This window comes from Leucoraja erinacea, chromosome 35 (genome assembly GCF_028641065.1).
Source record: "Leucoraja erinacea ecotype New England chromosome 35, Leri_hhj_1, whole genome shotgun sequence".
NCBI lineage: Eukaryota > Metazoa > Chordata > Chondrichthyes > Rajiformes > Rajidae > Leucoraja > Leucoraja erinaceus.
The window spans coordinates 3170238-3190013 of NC_073411.1; the positions used below are offsets into that span (position 1 = coordinate 3170238).

The 19776-nt window shown below is 43.0% G+C and overlaps 1 protein-coding gene across 2 annotated transcripts in view; it reads left to right on the plus strand.

Annotated features, from left to right (window-relative positions):
- Window positions 1-7062: 7062 nt before the first annotated feature.
- LOC129713186 (immunoglobulin-like domain-containing receptor 1) overlaps window positions 7063-19776 on the plus strand; it is a 37151-nt gene continuing 24437 nt past the window's right edge. Inside the window, exon 1 of one of the 2 annotated variants that reach the window (XM_055662031.1) lies at window positions 7063-7277. In XM_055662031.1, coding sequence (XP_055518006.1) covers window positions 7226-7277 — 52 coding nt within the window. In that variant the 5' untranslated portion in view covers window positions 7063-7225. Of the gene's footprint in view, window positions 7278-7412; window positions 7856-19776 lie in introns of those variants that run through there. The other variant, XM_055662030.1, reaches the window with a different exon arrangement.

A 19776-nucleotide genomic window follows, 5' to 3' on the forward strand; every position in this document is an offset into this window, starting at 1 on the left:
TCCTCACCTTTCACCCCATCAGCCGTCGCATTCAGCACATAATCGTCCAACATTTTTGCCACATCCAGAGGGATCCCAACACTAGCCACATCCTCCCATCTCCACCCTTTTCCGCTTTCAACAGAGACCGTTCCCTTCGTAACACACTGGTTAACACATCCCTTCCGACGCATACCTCCCCCTCCTCAGGTACATTCCCTTGCAACCACAGGAGATGCAACAACTGCCCAATACCTCCTCCCTTGACTCCGTCCATGGACCCCAACAGTCTTTTCAGATGAGGCAGAGGTTCATTTGCACCTCCTCCAACCTCATCTACTGTATCCACTGTTCCAGGTGTGGACTCCTATATATCGGGGAGACCAAGAGCGGGCTCGGCAATCGTTTAGCTGAACACCGTAAAGCTACCTGATCTCCCAGTTGCTAAACACTTTAACTCCCCCTCTCATTCCTACACTGACCTTTCTTTCCTGAGCCTCCTCCATTGTCCGAATGAGGCCCAGTGCAAATTGGAGGAACAGCACCTCATATTTCGCTTGGGTAGCTTACACCCCGGCGGTATGAATATTGACTTAGAAACATAGAAAATAGGTGCAGGCGTAGGCCATTCGGCCCTTCGAGCCTGCACCGCCATTCAATATGATCATGGCTGATCATCGAACTCAGTATCCCATCCCAGCCTTCTCTCCATATCGCCTGATCCCTTTAGCCGCAAGGGCCACATCTAACTCCCTCTTAAATATAGCCAATGAACTGGCCTCAACTACCTTCTGTGGCAGAGAATTCCACAGATTCACCACTCTCAGTGTAAAATATGATTTTCTCATCTCGGTCCTAAAATCTTCCTTCTTATCCTTAAACTGTGACCCCTAGTTCTGGACTTCCCCAACATCGGGAATAATCTTCCTGCATCTAGCCTGTCCAACCCCTTAAGAATTTTGTAAGTTTATAAGATCCCCCCTCAATCTTCTAAATTCTAGCGTGTACAAGCCGAGTCTATCCAGTCTTTCTTCATATGAAAGTCCTGCCATCCCAGGAATCAGTCTGTCAAACCTTCTCTGTACTCCCTCTATGGCATGAATGTCTTTCCTCAAATTAGGACACCAAAACTGTACGCAATACTCCAGGTGTGGTCTCACCAAGACCCTGTACAACTGCAGTAGAACCTCCCTGATCTTATACTCAAATCCTTTTGCTATGAATGCTAACATACCATTTGCTTTTTTATAGTTTGTATTTTCCAGTAGGCACAAGAATTACTAGCAGCCAGTGCTTCCACACCTCAACATTTTTTTCCTTAAATAGAATCCCAAATTTCCTGGAATTTGATGGTATTGTTTGAAATTTTCAAAAATGCTTCCCACGTGCTATTGTTTTATTTTCTTAATACACATTAACAACACAAAGAAGAACAAGGCAAACAGATCTATGTAACTATACCGTATCTGCCTGCTTCTGTTACTCACTTGTACTGCATGCAAGGCAGCTTTCGTTGCCTACAACAGCTTTCGTTGTATTCGTTTTTTCAACCTGCTCTCATGTGTCAGTCTCTGCACTCTCTCCTTCCCTCCATCCCTCTCTCCCTCCCTCCACCTTTCTCTCCCTCCCTCTTTGTCCCTCCCTCCCACTCTCTCCCTTCCTCGCTCCCTCCCTCTCCCCCTCTCCCCTTCTCCCTCCTCCCCCTCTCCCTCCCTCCCTCCCCTTCCTTTTTTCTCTCCCTCCCTCCCTCTTTTATTCCCTCCCTCCCTCCCTTGCGCCCCTCCCTCTTTTCTCCCACCTTCTCCCTCTCTTCCTCCCTCCTTCTCCCTCTCTCCCCTCCCTCCTCTCTCTCTCCCCCTTTCCCTCCCTCCCACTCTCTCTCCCCTTCCTTTTTTCTCTCCCTCCCTCTCTTATTTATTCCCTCCCTCTTTCCCTCTCTCCCTCATATCCCTCCTCTCCTCTCAGCCCCTTGTCTCATATCCCTCCTCTCCTCTCAGAGACCCCTTGTGCCCACCCACCGTTCTGTAAAATCAAGGCCAATCCCAATGTAACTGCAATCCCACCATCCACTGGTAACTTTTCACCACTAGGCTTATCCAGAATTCTACCACTACCTGAAAAATAATCAAAGGCTCAACTTCTACTGAGAAAGAAAATTCCAAACACTCATTGTTATACGAGAATTTTCCAGAACAGTCTGTGTTTAAAGCTCATAGCGCTGCAGCCGGTAGCGCTATATTTAGAACCCATAGCGCTGCAGCAGATGGCTCTTTGTTAAAATTCCCACGCGTTAAACTGACAGCGCTGTTTAAACCTTTGAGCGCCAAACCGGCAGTGCTGTGTGTATTACCATTATACCCCTTCGCGGGCCGGATGCGGAAATTTCCCAAAATTATTAAATTTCCCTAAAATTACCCGAACACAACCAGAATTTCCCTAATTCCAGGTAATTTCCTTCAAAGTGGAAACACCGTTTTCAGCATGCTTCCTGGTTTAAATGAACTCAAGGGATTAAAGGTAGTGAGCAGTTATATTTCAAGGTCAGAGGTATTTGGCATTGATTTCACTTAATCAAATTATAATGCGCAAATCATGTACAAAGCAAGAAATAATTTACTTCCAAGAAATATACAAAAACTGTTTATGGAAAGACAGGGTGGGTATAATTTGAGAGGGGAACATCATTTAAAAAACTCAATGTCAGAACAACTATTAAAAGTATGCGCATAGCAATCTGTGGTGTGAATTTGTGGAATGGTCTGGAACAGGAGATAAAACTTAGCACAAGCATAATTCAGTTTAAAAAGATGTACAAAAACACTTGTTTAGAAGGATATTGGGATGAGGATAAGTGATTGTGATATTTGTTATACTGATTGTATTGGGAAGGGTGATTATAGAGTGATGGGTTGTAAATATGACTAAGATGCTGTATAGTATTTGCGGGTTTTTTTTTCTTTTCTTTTTCTTTTTTTCTTTTTTGTAGGCTTTGTAAATATTTGATTAGTGTTCAAATGTAAATAATTTGGTGTACATATAGTGGCTGGTGTACATATGGTGTAATTTTTGCTGCTAAATTTGTATGAGATAATTACAAGCAGTTGAATAAGGGGTGGGAATTAATAAGCTTTGGCTTCTTCCTGCTCCTTTTCAGACACATATGATTTCATTTATTTATAGATATTGTTTATGACACTTTATAAATATTTGTGTTTTGTTTTTTGTATGCTGTTTCACATTTGCTTTTTATTCTTTTATTCTGTCCAAAATAAATAAATAACTAATAAATAAATAAATAATGTCCATTGAATTAGCTTTCTGTTCTTAATTAAAATAGTGACATTGTGTTCACATGGGCTACGATGATGAATGAAATGTCCCCTGAAATTTAGTTTGTTTTTCTCCTCATACACACTGTGCCTGTGTCTAGCACAGATGTATTCAGGTCTGTGTAACAAACTGAGTGGGACTACTGAGTAGCGATGTTACAAAACATACCTTCATCGGTGCTGCAGTTCTGCCACTGGCTGTGTGCGCGACTTTGCCGCCTTTGGGGGGGGGGGGATTAAAATCCAGTTTTCTCCTGCCTAAAAAGCGACTTCTAACGCCTTCAACGCCTACAATGTGACGGATCGCATGAATGGGACAAAACAAAGGGTAAGTCGTTTATCTATCTATCTATCTATATTACTAAAAGTCTGTTCTTGACCGGTTTGGGCCTTCTGTGCTGCGATTTCCGAGAGAACGCCGCCACCTACGGCCGTCATTTTTGGCCACCTCGCTCAGAGCCCCCCTCCGCCGGATGTGTGCCGAGGATTTTTCCCATTGATGAAATATGATAGAGATATTAATGTTTTTACAAAATTCCCCATTCTCTCTGCTGCCCCTGCTGGAGGGAGGGGAGGGGACTATAAAACCAGGAAGTGGTGTGCCTCAATCAGTCTCTGCAAGTGGTGTGCCTCAATCAGAGCTCTGAATGACACTGAACAAATGTCTCCACAGCTGTGAGTACCCTTAATGTGGTTTGAAAATGAAAATATGGTTAGTTTGAGGAAAGAAAGCACTGTCTGCAAATGGTTGTTTGGGTTGAGGTAAAAAGGAACCCTCTCTCTCTCTCCCCTCTCTCTCTCTCTCCCTCCCTATCCCTCTCTCTCTCCTCTCTCTCTCCCCTCTCTCTCTCCCTCTCCCCTCTCTCCTCTTCCCCTCTCCCCCTCCCTCCTCTCCCCCCCCCCCTCCTCTCTCCCCTCCCCTCTCCCCCCCCCTCCCCCCCCCCCCCCTCCCCCCCCCCCTCCCCCCTCCCCCCCCCCCCCCCCCCCCCCCCCCCCCCCCCCCCCTCCCCCCCCCCTCCCCCCCTCCCCCCCCCCCCCCCCCTCCTCCCCCCCCCCCCCCCCCTCTTTTTCTCCCCCCTCCTCCCCCCTCCCCCACCATCCCTCCCTAAAACCCCCCTCCCCTCCACACACCCCCCTACCCCCTTCCCTCCACCCTCCCTCCCCCTCCCTGCTCCCCACCTCCCCCACCCCCCTCACTTCACCCCCCTCTCAGCACCCCCCCCCTCTCTCTCTCCCCCCCCCTCCCCCCCCCCCCACCCTCCCCTAAACCCCCTACCCTCCACCCCCCTCTCTCTCTCTCCCCTCCCCTAACCCCCATCCCGTCCACACCCCCCTCCCTCCACCCTCCCTGCGCCCCACCTCTCCCCCTTCTCAGCACCCCTCTCTCTCCCTCCCCTCCTCCCCCACCTTTCCCCCCTCACCCACCCTTCCGCTTCTCCTCCTCTCCACCCCCCTCTCCCTCTTGCCCCTCTCTCTGTGTTTCTGTCTCTCTCTCTGTCTCTGCCCCTTCTGTCTCTGCCCTCACTCTCTACCCCCTTCTCTCTCTGCCCTCACTCTCACACTCCCCCCCTCTCTAGATGTGACTGCAAGTTGGGGGCTATGCGTCAGTAGATAGGGTGGTTATGGGGTAAAAGGAGCAAATTAATAATATTAATATAATATCAAGGGGGTAAGTAGCGTGAATGCGGGGGGGGCGGGGATAGTTAGTGTGTGTGACGTTGCATGCCGCCGCCCCCCAACCGCACGTTGGGGGAACAGACTCAACGGGTCTGCACTTGGTCTAGTTTTACATATAAACTTGCTTCTTGGGATGGCTTTAATCTAATTTTACGTTGCGAAAATGTGATTTGGGCTCCATACGAACCTGCAGTGTTTTTCCTGCTGATATGGGGTTCAAATGCAACGTTCCAATCGATCGTGTTCGAGAAAAACCCACTCGCAAGATGATTTAAATGCTCTTTTTTTGGACAATTATGTCATAAGAGCATCGAAATCGTCTATATTTTGTGTTATTGTCTACCCATAGTCAATATTTCTATACTAAATATCAGTTTTAGTCCCATGTATTGTGCAAAAAAATAAAAAATTTGATTATATTGAGTGGATGTTTCTAGATTCATTCATGGGAATTAAACATTAAATTCTTTCCATCGGGCATATAAATTCATGACAGTGAGATTTAAAAATCATGTTATATTGTGAATTCTTGTGTGAATGGGATTAGTTTGTTATTTGGATACTCAGGCTATTTAAAAAAATATCCTTTTCTTAAGAAATGGAATTTACAGGACATTCTTAATGGGAAAGTAGTGGGCAGAAAGGCATGTCATGCGTGGTTTGAAGAGCTAAAACTTGTAGTTTACAATGCCAAAATTGAAAAGTTGAGGAAAAACAAGGTGTACAGAGTTGCTTATTGGTTACAATCTGAGGAGTGTGATGATGCTACTGATTATGATATGCCAATGTACCAGCTAGCAACTGTTCTTCTCCATAAAGACTTGGTCTATTGCTCGAAATTGTAATTTATTTACCTATCTGGTACGGAATTACAGCCTATAATACAATAATATTAAAGTTCTGATCTTGAGAAAACCGCGGGACAATTTCAGCGCTGGTGTAAAATAAAAATCCGCTTCTAATGCCGTTAACGCCAATAACGGGATGGATTTCACAGCGGGACAGTTAAAGGTAAGCCGTTTATTTTACATAAAAACGTCCTTCTTCGGATGACCTTAATCCAAATTTTACGTTGCGAAAAGGTGAGTTAGGCCCCATACGAACCGGCAATTTTTTTCCTGCTGATATGGGGTTTAAATTCACTGCAACCGCAACGTTCCATATGATCCCGTTCCACAAAATCGCACTCGCAAGATGATTAAAATGGCTATTAATTTACAGGAATTAAACACTAAATTCCTTCCATTTGGCCTATAAATTCATGACATTGAGATTTAAAAATCATGTTATATTGTGAATTCCTGGGTGAATGTTATTTGGACACTTAGGCTATTTAAAAATGTTAATCTTTTCTTAAGAAATGGATAGATGTTTAGATCTAGTAATTGAATTTTGTAATTAGCTACAATTAGGTAACTAACTAATTATATGCTTTAATTTCAGGTCATCCAAAGAAGATTATTTCATATTTGTTTCAGAATGCTTCAATCTATAATAACTGAAAATGTATTTCAGTTCTCTTAATTTTTAATAAAGTTATGAGCTTTTGACTGTCCTCGATCACAGCTTTTGTGTTAAGTCAATGGAAAAGCAACAGGGAACAAGATGCTAATTTCCGAGTATGAAAATGGCCATAACATTTTTAATACTGAAGATATGAAAGTGAATTAGGTGTTAAATTAAACTTTTTATGCTTTATCTGATGGGATAAATTGCAGACGTGATTTGTAAAATCTCAACATTTTGTAACATTGCTACTCACCGGGGGCTGAAATTATAGGACCGGGACTGAGATGTTTTATTCTGTCACACCCCAGCCCAAGGGGGTGTTTTTTTCTCTCTTGCATTCTCCTTCCCCAACAGGTGCTGCCAGCACCAAGTTTGCAACTGTAACTTTCCTGTCAGCTCGATGCTGTCGGCCCGGGTGTGTGTGTGGGACGCTCCTGCCCGCCGCCCTGGCGCGTCTTCACCTTCGCCCTCCTTCCCGCGCTCGCTCCCTCGCTCGAGCCAAGACTCCGCGGTCACGTGCTCCAACGGCTGCCGGGGCGCGCGGGGCGGGGCGGGGCAGACAACCGGTCGAACCGGTTCACAGGTGCCGCTGCTGCTGTTGCTGGCGACGGCGGGCGGGGCAGCCGCAGCAATTGTGCCCGTCCCCCCCTGCGACTGACGATCCACCTCCAAACAACCTGCGATGAGTTTGGGGCAGTGAGCCGGCCGCCGCTTGGAGTCCGGGCGGGAAGATGGCCGTGGACAGGATGGTGGGCTGGATGGTCCTCTGGCTCGGCCCCACAGGTAAGCGATTGCCCCCTCCCCTCCTCCCACTTGTTGGGAGCTTTAAATAGAGCTCGGCGGCTTCGCCATTATTACCTGGCAGTTAGTTCCCTTTACGTGGGCACACCTGCGCACAGGTGAGTCGGCCCTGCTTCCATCTTAGGAAAACAACGCGTCAGGTGCTGGCCATGGCCGCCGGCTGCACGGAGCCCAGAGTCGCAGGGACAGGGGCTGGAGGGACAGGGGCTGGGCTTGGAGGGACAACTGAAGCCAGACTCAACGAGTTGTGGACACGAAGAACTACAGATGCTGAAATCCTGAGCAAAATACAAACTGCTGAAGGAACTCAGCCGGTCTTTAGTTTAATGTATTATCGTCACCTGTACCGAGGTACAGCGAAAAGCTTTTATGTTGTGTGCTATCCAGTTAGTGGAAAGACGACTTGATTACAATCAAGGCATCCGCATTGCGAAGAGGATGCAGGACAGATACAGGATATAGGGCCATGCAGCATCTGTGGAAGTACCTCACATCTGTTTCATCGGAGACCTTCAAACTATCTTTAATTGGACTTTACTGGACTTTATTTTGCACTAAAGGTAATATCCTTCATCCTATATCTGTGCACTGTGGAAGTCTTGATTGTAATCTAGTCTTTTTGCTGCCAGGATAACATGCAACAAAACGTTTTGTCATTGTATCTTGGTACAGTTGACAATAATAAACTAAACTAAAGAATGGACAGACAACATTGTGAATCTGGGTTGTGAATCTTCAACAGAATGGGAAATTTTATAAGAAACAAAACAATTATTTTATGCTCGATATAATTCTACGGTTTTCATAACATCACGAGCTATTGCACAATCTGTATGGCAGCTCCGCAAAATGTTAACCTTTCTATTCAGTAGCTCTAAAATTTAGAGTCTAAATAAACAAACGCGTTATTTCACAATGAAGGTGGTTCAATACAGAACAGGGGGATTCTTGCTTACAGCAGCATAACAGGTCTGTAAACACAGTACTCAGTAGATAATATAATAAAACAAACAAAATGAAATTCAATAAAAAACAATATTAGTGCAAAACAGAAGTCTGTATTGCAACCAAGACACATCATTTGAAGTTTAGGTAGTATTTATATTGTTCAAGAGCCTGATGGCTGATGGGACGAAGCTGCTCCTGTACATGGAGGTAGACAAAAATGCTGGAGAAACTCAGCGGGTGAGGCAGCATCTATGGATCAAAGGAAATAGGCAATGTTTCGCGCCAAAACCCTTCTTCAGATTGATGTGAGGGTGAGATGGGAAGGCGAGGGGGGAGGGCGGGAAGAAGAAAGGCAGAGGTGGAGCCAGTGGGCTGAGGGAGAGCTGAGAAGGCCGAGGAAAAAGTAAGGACTACCTGAAATTAGAGGTCAATGTTCATACTGCTGGGGTGCAAACTGCCCAAGCGAAATATGAGCTGCTGCTCCTCCAATTTACGGTGGTCCTCACTCTGGCCAAGGAGCAGGCCGAGGACAGAAAGGTCGGATTCGGAATGGGAGGGGGAGTTGAAGGGCTGAGCCACTGGGAGATCAGGTTGGTTACTGCAAACCGAACGGAGGTCTTCGATGAAGCGATCGGCAAGCCTCACCGATGTAGAGCAGCTGATATTTGCAGCAGCGGATGCAATAGATGAGATTGGAGGAGGTGCAGGTGAACCTCTGCCGCACTTGGAAAGACTGTTTGGGTCCTTGAATGGAGTCAAGCGGGTAGGTAAAGCGACAAGTGTAGCATTTCTTGCGGTTGCAAGGGAAAGTGTCCGGAGAGGGGGTGGTTCGGGTGGGAAGGGACGAATTGACCCGGGAGTTATGGAGGGAGTGCTCTCTGCAGAAAGCAGACGGGGGAGGAGATGGGAGGAAATGGCAAGTGGTGGGGTCACGTTGGAGGTGGCGAAAATGACGGAAGATTATTTGTTGTACGTGACGGCTGATAGGGTGGAAGGCGAGGACAAGGGGGACTCTGCCCTTGTTACGAGTGGGGGGGGATGGGGATTGAGAGAGTCATAGGGTATAGAAGAGACCCTAGTGAGAGCCGCATCTATGGTAGAGGAGGGGAACCCCCGTTCCCTGAAGTATGAGGACATCTCCGATGCCCTGGTGTGGAGCACCTCACCCTGGGTGCAGATACGGCGTAGACGGAGGAATTTGGAGTAGGGGATGGAGTTCTTACAGGAAGCAGGGTGGGAAGAAGTAGTCCAGGTAGCCACGGGAGACTGTGGGTTTATAGTGGATGTCAGTCAGGAGTCTATCCCCTGCGATGGAGATAGTGAGGTCAAGAAATTGTGGGGAAATGTCGGAAATGGTCCAGGTGTATTTGAGTGCATGGAGGTCATGGTTTTCACCGGCAATAATGGTGACCTTTCAGGTTAAACATTACCCCTACTCTACCCCACTCTCCACTCCACTCCTCCATCATTATAAACTGTCAGACTTGTCCTTCACAGATGCTGCCAGCACTTTGTGTTCCAACGAGTTGGATGAAGCCTTTATTGGGCAAGCAGCTCTGTGAATGACCTCTGGGGAGGGTTTCAGGAATTGACAACAATTATTTTTCAGGTGACTTGGTTATAAATCATTCCAAAACCTTATTGTACTATTTTATAATTCTACGCTAATGATTTAAGTAAAATAAATGTATTTCCTAGTAGATGCAGAGTTGGTAAAATAGGGGAGCTGTTTAGCCTGAAATGTTACCCGGCACTGCATAACAAATCACTCCCTTCGCTGTGATTAACATTTAACGTTCATAGTTACTTATAAAACTTCCTTCAACAAAAATAAACAAATTCCAACAAAAAGTATTTTTTTCCTCCTTCAAATTCATTCATCCCCAATACTAACGAATTGCCTTGGCTTGGAATTTGGCATCCTGCTTTGATGCGGATCTGGTCAGACCTGCAATATATCCTTGCTCTTTAGTCAAGTTTTTGGCTAATTGCTATCACTTTGTATTGTTGGCCTCTGAAGATTTTTCTGTGAGCTGAATAGCCAAATGATTTTGTGCAGCCATTCAAAATCCATTTTCTGATGTTTTGGAATTCTTCTTTCTATGTTTTTGATTTAATCAAACAAAACTCCTTTATTCAAACTGATAGGTACTCATTTGACTTGTTTTTATTGATTTGATTACTTCATACTGAATAAATGAGAACAATGATCTTTTTAGTCTCTCAAATCTTTTATTGGATTATGGCTGATTATTTTGCAAGACCTGTCTTACAAAACTCAATAACATATTTCAGTAGCTCGTTCAATAGCTTGGTCATTAGCCTGGCTACAATGCAGTTTAATATACTGGCACGTCACCCAGTGTGTGGGATCCATTGCCTGCAGTGAGAGCTCTACTGGAATCCAGTTTAAACAGAGTTATTATAGGATTATATATAGTGGGATGTATGTCAGCCTTTTGATGTGCCGTGTCACTGCTTATCAACCAACTTCATCAGTTCCTGTAAGCGTACGTCACCAGTAACAGCTGAGTTGTAAAATTTCACCCCAATTCTTCCGTGTTTTAATTTAATATAAATGCTCTGTTTATGTACTTTTTGCTTCACGTATTCTGAATTGTTGAGGCAGAGCCGTTGAAAAAGTACATGAACACAGACCATTTGGCCCACTGTGTACCCTTCCTTATTAAGCTCAGCATTTGTCCATAGTCTTTCATGCTTAACATCTAGACACTTTTAAATACTTTTCCGTGAACCAGCTTTAATCATTCTTTCAAGCAGTACACACCATACTTGGCACTCTCTTAATGAAGAAGATCTAGTATCCCTCTAATCTTTTCCCTGTTGCCCTAAAACTATGTCCTCTAGTTTTACCTACCTCTGATATGGGGTCTAGAAGCTACAGGCCCCTCATAATTTGATATACTCTATCTCGTTCATGTCCCCTCAATCTCCTCTGCTCAAGAGAAAATGGAACTAGCTTCTCCAGTCTCTCCTTGTAACTGAACCAGGCAACATCTTGATTAATCCCTTCCGCATTCTTTCTAGTGCTATCACATTCTTCCTATTGCACACAGTATTTCCATTGTGGTCTGACCAGGTTTTATAAAGGTGGAGTATAACCACCCTACTTCAGTATTCAATCCCCTGCATAATAAAGGCAGTATTCCATATGTGTCTTTTTACAATACTGCACACAAAAATGTGACAGAAAGGGTCAAATTTCAAATTCCTTCAAAAAACTTGACAAGCACTTTATTGGGTTCATGACTAACATAATATCAACAAAAAATATAAGAAAAAATAGTATATTGATGGCAAGTTTCTGTAAATGGCATCAGAATACACAAGTACATTGTGTAACGGTTGTCGCATGGTGTCCACCAGTGACCTGGTTGGCACAGTAAGTGCACGTATTTCTTATTCCTTTCTCTGTTTATGAACACAATAGACAATAGGTGCAGGAGTAGGCCATTTGGTACTTCGAGTCAGCACTGCCATTCAATGTGATTATGGCTGATCATCCCCAATCAGTACCCCGTTCCTGCCTTCTCCCCATATCCCCTGACTCCGCTATTTTTAAAAGCCCTATCTAGCTCTCTCTTGAAAGCATCCAGAGAACCTGCCTCCACTGAGGCAGAGAATTCCACACTCACCACTCTCTGTGAGAAAATGTGTTTCCTTGTCTCCGTTATAAATGGCTATCTCCTTATTCTTAAACTGTGGCCACTGGTTCTGGACTCCCCCAACATCGGGAACATGTTTCCTGCCTCTAGCGTGTCCAAGCCCTTAACATTCTTATGTTTCAATGAGATCCTCCCTCAACCTTCTAAACTCCAGAGTGTACAAGCCCAGCTGCTTCATTCTCTCAGCATATGACAGTCCTGCCATCCCGGGAATTAACCTTGTAAACCTACGCTGCACATGGAACGATAAAATACCACATGGAATGATAAAATTGCAAACACTGTTTCCACTTCATTCACCTGATCATGTAGTAGAATACTGCATCCATCTGAATGGACACCGCAACGTGAGTTACACATCATACACACAAACGTACGTTGCGGTGGATACTAAAAGGTTTGGTGTTCCAGAAAACGAACGTTGTGTTATTAGCGAAAACCAAACATTTTCGCCAATGTGATCTAAACGGAACATTACAAGGATCATCACCTTATGGATTTGAGCTATATCAATGGCCGATGAGAACATTTGATTTGGGCTGAGTTTTTTAGTAAGTAAAATGTAACGGGCGTTGCGGAGCTTCCCAAAGTTGACACGAAGAAATGAAGTTAGTGACTTGGTCTGTACGAAAGGTAAACAAGAGACAGTGTGTTGCAAAATTGAGTGGCTCAGTTTCTTAGTTTTAATGACCAATTTATGTCCAAATTTTTTTTTAATTGATTTAAAAAAGTTGGGAAATATATCGTAAACAGTTGTTGCGTTTTTGACACCACAATGTATTTGATATATTAATTTGGAAAATAAGAAAAAATAATGAACTCTCCCAAAAATTGCTACTACCAAAGGATACCTCGTTGAGTTTTTGAAAAGCTTTAGAGGTTTGGAGCCTCCGTGATTTACGGAGGTACCGACCCCGATGATGGTCGTTATGACAATAGACACCAAGCACAACGACCGTTACGGGATCTTTACTGTACTGTATTATCTTCATGTTACTGTATTTTTCTCCTGGTATTGATGAAGATATTTACATAATTATCAAAACGTATATGTATGAGGGGCCATATGAAGTTTATTTATGAATTAAATATTCATGACTAAATGTGGCAGAGTTTTTAATGTCATATTTTTTGTGTCCAAATTGGTGGTAAAACATCTGCATTAAAAAGGTTTTTAGGTGACGGGTGGCCAAGAACATTAAATAGGTACATCGATTTCTACTTTGTTTCTTTCTCTTTCTCTTTTCACTTCTTCTTTTCTATCTCTCTCTCTTCGCGTTCTTCTTCCAGGCTATCTTACTATTTCACACACCACTCTATGATAATCTCTCTTTTTCTACTCTTTTCTTCCTTACTCCTGTTTTATTATTAAATTAAAAATAAGAAGTTGTATATGAAATGTAATATGTCAATAAGTATTAGGTACTGTGGTACCACATTATTGTACTTCTAACAAAAAAAAAAACAAAAAAAGTTTTTGACTTTCAATCTTGAAGTTATCTAATTTCTATCTGTTAAGATGTCAATAAGATTTCACATGATAGGTAATTTTTTGTTAAGAACAGTGTATTGGTGTAAAAAACTGTATAATAATCTTGTTCCTCACAATCTCTCCAGTATTGTAAAAAGACACATATACCTTCACAACTATATTATCAGTCTAAGTTTCTCTTTTTCTCAATGCTTCCCAACACTTTACCATTCACAGTGTATATTTGAGTCTCATTAGTTTACCCCAAATCCATCACCCTACATTTGGATTAAACTCCATCTGAAAATGTTCAGACTATTTCGCTAACACAGTACTATTTTCCATATTATCAATAACTCCACCAATCTTTGTGTCACCTGTGAAATAATCTTGCCTCCCACATTCACATCCGTCATTCATGTATATTATCAACAACAAGGGACCAGCACTGAATCTCGTGGGACACCACAAGTCACAGGCATCCAATTGCAAAAACAACCTTCCACCATTTCCCTCTGTCTCCTGTCCAAGCCAATCATATATTACAAACTTAAGATTTAGTTTTTTGAGAATGTGATGAAAATGATTGATGAGGGTAGGGCTGTGGATGTTGTATACAAGGATTTTAGTAAATCATTTGAGAAGGTGCTTCATGGTTGGCTGCTCCAAAATATTAAGGCACATGGGATCCAAATTGACTTGGTAGACTGTATTCAATATTGGTTTGACCATAGACGAAGAGATAGTGGTGGAGGGTCTTTTTCTGGACTGCAGATCTGTGGCCAATGTTCTGCAGGGATCAATATAAGGATGTCTGTCGCTTGTGCATTATTTATAAATGGTACGGACAAAAATGTAAGTGGGCTGATTAATACGTTTCTGGATGGCACAAAAAATTGTGGTGTTTTAGATAGTGAGGAAGGTTGTGAAAGAATAGAGACCAGTTGGAAATATGTGAAGAGAAATCTCAGATCGAGTTTAATCTTGACAAGTGTGAGATGTTGCAATTTGGGAGATCAATTTCAGGAGGAAAGTATTGACAATGGTATTTATTCATTATTATATGAGTGGAAAACTTTGTTTGCATGCTATCCATTCAAATCATATTGTCTGTGGACACAATCAAGCCATTATACTCTGACCCTCGAGACGTTTGCTCTTTAGCGTGGTGTGCTCAGACACTTGCTCTATCAGGGTTGTGTGCTCAATCAGTTGTTCTAATACATCCATGTCAGTGTGGCCAAGTACAACGCAAACTCAATTTATAAGCTTGCCAATGATACCACTGTTGTCTGCTTGATCTACAACATTGATGGGACATGGGATGTGATTGAGGAAAGTGATTAAAAACCTTTTATCATGGACTCGGGGCAACAACCTAGCTCTTAAGACAAAATAATTGGTTATTGAACTAAGGAAAAGCCACAATGGCATCATATCTTAGAAATTATAGAACTCAAGATTGTTAGAGATGGATAGTGAACCCATAAAAAGGATTACAACTGGATAACACATTTGCAGTTCTGGAGATGTGCTAACGAGTGTGAAGATCAGTGTGTAGAATACAGGCAGTAGATATCTTTGTAAGTTTAATTCTGCAAGGTGAATCTTGGGAGACAAGCCAAGAGATAACCACAAATGTAATGCCTGGAGATGAGAATAATTACATAAGTGGGAGAGTTTCAACATAACGTGAGCTGAGATTGAATAGAGTTTGGCCATGTTACAAAAAATAGAATCTGGCACTCAGTAATAGCAAATGTATAAATGATCACACAAATTTCTTCACCAATTTTGATTAAGGAAATAGAAATCACGATACTCTCAACCTCTGAAAAAGTATGAATGGTTTGCTACATCATTTTTAATATTTTGGTTTCTTATCTAATCTGATAGGTAGTACTTCTGACGACACACTATTCCCTCAGTACTGGATGTAGTGTTAAGATTTGATTGTAATGTTTGTGTCTCTCCAAAGGGACTTGAACCTAGAACCTTGGAGCTGGAAGAAGATCGATCCTATGTCACCAAATAGTGCAGTGGGTCAACAGCCTGTAGAATAGTCTGGTAGATAGACATAAAAAGCTGGAGTAACTCAGCGGGGACAGGCAGCATCTCTGAGGAGAAAGAATGGGTGACATTTCGGGTCAAGACCCTTCTTCATTCTCCCATTCCTTCTCTCCAGAGATGCTGCCTGTCCCGCTGAGTTACACCAGCTTTTTGTGCATACCTTTGGTTTAAACCAGCATCTGCAGTTCCTTCCTACATGAATAGTCTGGTAGCATACTTAAAAACTTTAAATGTTTACAGGTTGGAAGGAAAGCCATTGATGCAGGTACTTGAAAGGCTAAAGCAGCATCAAGTTTGCATAGTAGCAGTCAGGGAAACACTTGTGGGACGACATTATTAGGATACCCTGGTTGACTCTGTAAGACTGCAAAGGATTTAAGGAGTCAAATGTGATATACTGCACCTCGGAGAAAAGATGAATTTTATTTGGGTCATTGCTTTTCAGGGGGAGGGACAAAAGCGTCACTGAAATGGTACCGCAGTTAGCGCAACTCTTTCGCAACTTCAGCAACCTGGGCTTGACATAGACCTCTGGTGCTATCTGGGTGAAGTATACATTGGCTCCCTGTGATCACATGGGTTTTCCCCAGATTCTCCATTTCTTCCCATATCCAATAATGTGTTAATTGTTTAAAATATTGCTCCATCCTCAGCTGGAGTATTGTGTTCAATTATGTTTGCCTTATTACTGGAAGGGTCTGGAGGCACTGGAGAAGATCCAGGGGAGAGTTCTGTGATCAGTTGCTAAGATGACAGACCATAGTACAATGATAAATTGAAGAGGCTAGGACTGCTTTCAATGACTAAGAAGAAACATCAATGCCTCAACAACCCTCACTAACCTCTACAGATGCGTCATAGAAAGCATTTTATCGGGATGCATCACTGCCTGGTTTGGGTTCAGCTCCACCCAAGACTGCAAGAAATTGCAGGGAGTAGTGGATGTAGGCAAGATCATCATGCAAACCAACCTCCCTTCCATTGATAGACATAAAATGTTGGAGTAACTCAGCAGGACAGGCAGCATCTCTGGAGAGAAGGAATGGGTGACCTTTTGGGTCAAGACCCTTCTTCAGACCGAGTCAGGTGAGGGGGAACATGAAGGGGGATATACAGAGAAGGAAGTGTAAGGTGTGAGAACGAGACATCAAAGGGGGGTGGAGATCAAGGAAAATGTAGAATAAATCATTGTTAGCTAGGAGAAGGTAATAAAGCACACAGATAAAATGTAATTGGACAGTCAGACTGGGTCGGAGAACTGGGAAGGGGGAGGGATGGAGAGAGAGAAAGTAAGGTTTACTTGAATTTACAGAAGTCAATATTCATATTGCTGGGTTGTAAGCTGCCCAAGAGAAATACGAGGTCCTGTTCTTCCAATTTGAGCTGGGCCTCACTCTTGACAATGGAGTAGGCCCAGGACAGAAAGGTCAGTGTGGGAATGGGAGAGAAAGTTAGTGTTCCCTTCCATTGACTCGGCAAGGCCACAGGCATAATCAAAGACCAGTCTCACCCTGGCCACTCCCTCTTCCCTTTCCCATCAGGAAAGAGGTACAGAAGTTTGGTAATCCATACTTCTAGATTCAGGAACAGTTTCTTCTCGGTTATTATCGGGCAACTGAACCACCCTCTCACCAGCTAGAGTGTGGTCCTGACCTCCTGTCTACTGCTCTCCAGAGATGCTGCCTGATCCGCTGAGTTACTCCAGCATTTTATGTCTACCTTTGATTTAAATCAGCATCTGCAGTTCTTTCCTACGCTCCGATCTGCCTCATTGGCCACCTTTGAACTATCGTTAATCAAACTTTATCTTGCAATAAATCTGTACTGTGAATGACTTCATTGTAATCGTGTAGTCTTTTCTGTGACTGGATACACGCAACAAAAAGATTTTCACTGAACCTCGATATACGTGACAATAATAATAAACTAAACTGGAAACGAGAAGGTTGAAAGTAGATCTGATTAAGCATGTAAATGATGTGGGGGTCTTGACAAAGTGGATACTGGGAGGCTGCTCCTTTTGGCGGAATTCATCTTGTTTCATGTCTTCTTTGCATGTAATTATAAGTTCTGTGCTTCCTGGTACATTGGCATAATTTAAAGATGTATAATAAAAGTTGACTGCTTATCATTAAAAATTAATTACCATTATGCTTTGCTTGCCATTCAAAACATGGTGACCTTTTTATGGGTTTTAAACCTTTAAAAAATAACGAATAAGATGTGGAACAAACAATCCCTGCTCAATAACTATATTGTTAAATAGTGCATTTACGTAAAACCACAATGTTATAATCGATGTATGCCTTTGTCATTTATCGAAACTATATTTCCATAAGAACATTAATTCACTTTTGATTTTTCTGCACCAAATCTTTTTACTCCAAAGACTTTGTAATAGTATTTCTTTTGTGATGAATCTTCGGTGCGAAATATTAAAATCAGCAAATTAACTGTCAACCTTTCAAATAAGAAGCTTGATCCTAACTTTACTGGAAATATGTTTTCCAGGCTGGGTATTGCTAACAAACACTGAGAACTGGGAGCATTGGTATCTTTGCCATCCCCAACTCTGGATAATGAATTGCTTCAGAACCCTGTCTGAAATGATCCTAACCACAGTATATTAGAATATTTAAACTATCTGTAAATACTTTTTATGTTTAAGAAGGATTACTGAACAAGGACTTGCCAGAGTAGATCCCTGATCTCTTGTTTGCCTTTTATATTATTCTTGCTATCACTTCAAATTTTTCAAATATAATGTGATTTTTATTTTGTCATTTCTGTATTTTCTTATATTAATTTATTGGTTATAATACACTCCTTTATTAAATTAAATGAGATATTTATGATCTGTTCAATTAATTTAATCAATCTCTGTAAAGCACTTTGGTTCAAATACTGGTTTTGTTGAAAAGTGCTATATAAATAAACATTATTATTATTATTTGAATTTTCTGTACAATTCATATATAGCCTCATGGAAATTATGATTGGAAGATTGTGATTGTGATCCAACTTCAATAACATAATATTTATTGCAGGCAATTGTTAACTAGTTGGTGTAGAATAAGCATTTGTAGCAAAGGTAGCGTGCAGTTATTGGATGTGTTGTGCAATAACAGATTGTTTCGCTCTACTGTGTTCGAGTTGCAAATGAAACACAGTTTCTGTTAACCCTTTAATGGCAATGGATTAGATATCAATTGTGGTTCTTAAATTTAAAGCATTTACTGTTCTGAAAGTGATTAACATTTGTATCCCTTAAAGTCACTGACCTGAAATTACATAGTTCCATTTTTTTTTAAACGTACCCTTGAACAGGGGATATGGCTACATATCCCCTTTTCGGGGAATAACCTTTCTATTTGTGGTAAGATGTGTCATCAAAGTGCACTTTACGGAATAAAGAAGAATGTAGTAACACAGAAACCAGTTCAACAAGTCAGGTTGGTGTTTTTCTCTGTGATGTAGTATTAACCCCTTGCAGGAAGAATGAGAAGAGATAGCATTACAATAGATATGGAATTCTCTCCTGCCAGCTGCTGAAAGTCGGGGCCGGGTTTACGTATAAGGTTGACAAGCTTAAGCTTAGGGCCTTGAGATCTATGGGGGCCTCGGAGCCGGATTTACCACTAGGCTTCATAGGCTCAAGCCTTGGGCCTTGAAATCTAGGGGTCATCCGGCCAAGAGTGGACATCTGCCGTTCAACTCTGAGCGGGCCCCCCTCTCTATCTCTGTCAATCTCTGCCTCCGCCCATCATCTGTGTCCGGGCTGCCGGGTCTCCGCTCATTCCTCATCCGCCAGCACGACCGGCCGCCTTGCACATGTGCACTGCTACGGCCAGCACGTCCTCCCCCCTGCACATGCGCACTTCCACGACCAACACATCCATCGGCCGCTCTACGCATGTGCACTGTCACGCCAACTGGTCGGCACTGGGCACTTTCTCCCTTGCTTTAAATTGTGGGAGATCTGGCCGCCATTGCTGTCCGGTCGCCGCCTCACCACGACTGCTGAAAACCAACGCAGAATCACCCCCTGACCCTGGATCTGGCGTAACTCTTGCTTCTGGTTTCCTGGTCCTCCATAAATATTCTAAATGGAATTTAAACTGGAGGTGGTGGAGGGCTGAACAATTACAGCCTATTGCATTTTGCAACTGGAGGAGCAGCACCTCATATTCCGCTTGGGTAGTCTGAACATTGACCTCCAATTTCCGGTAGCCCTTGCTGTCTCGCCCCCCCGCCTTCTCAGCTCTCCCTCAGCCCTCTGGCTCTTCCTCTTCCTTTCTTCTTCCCG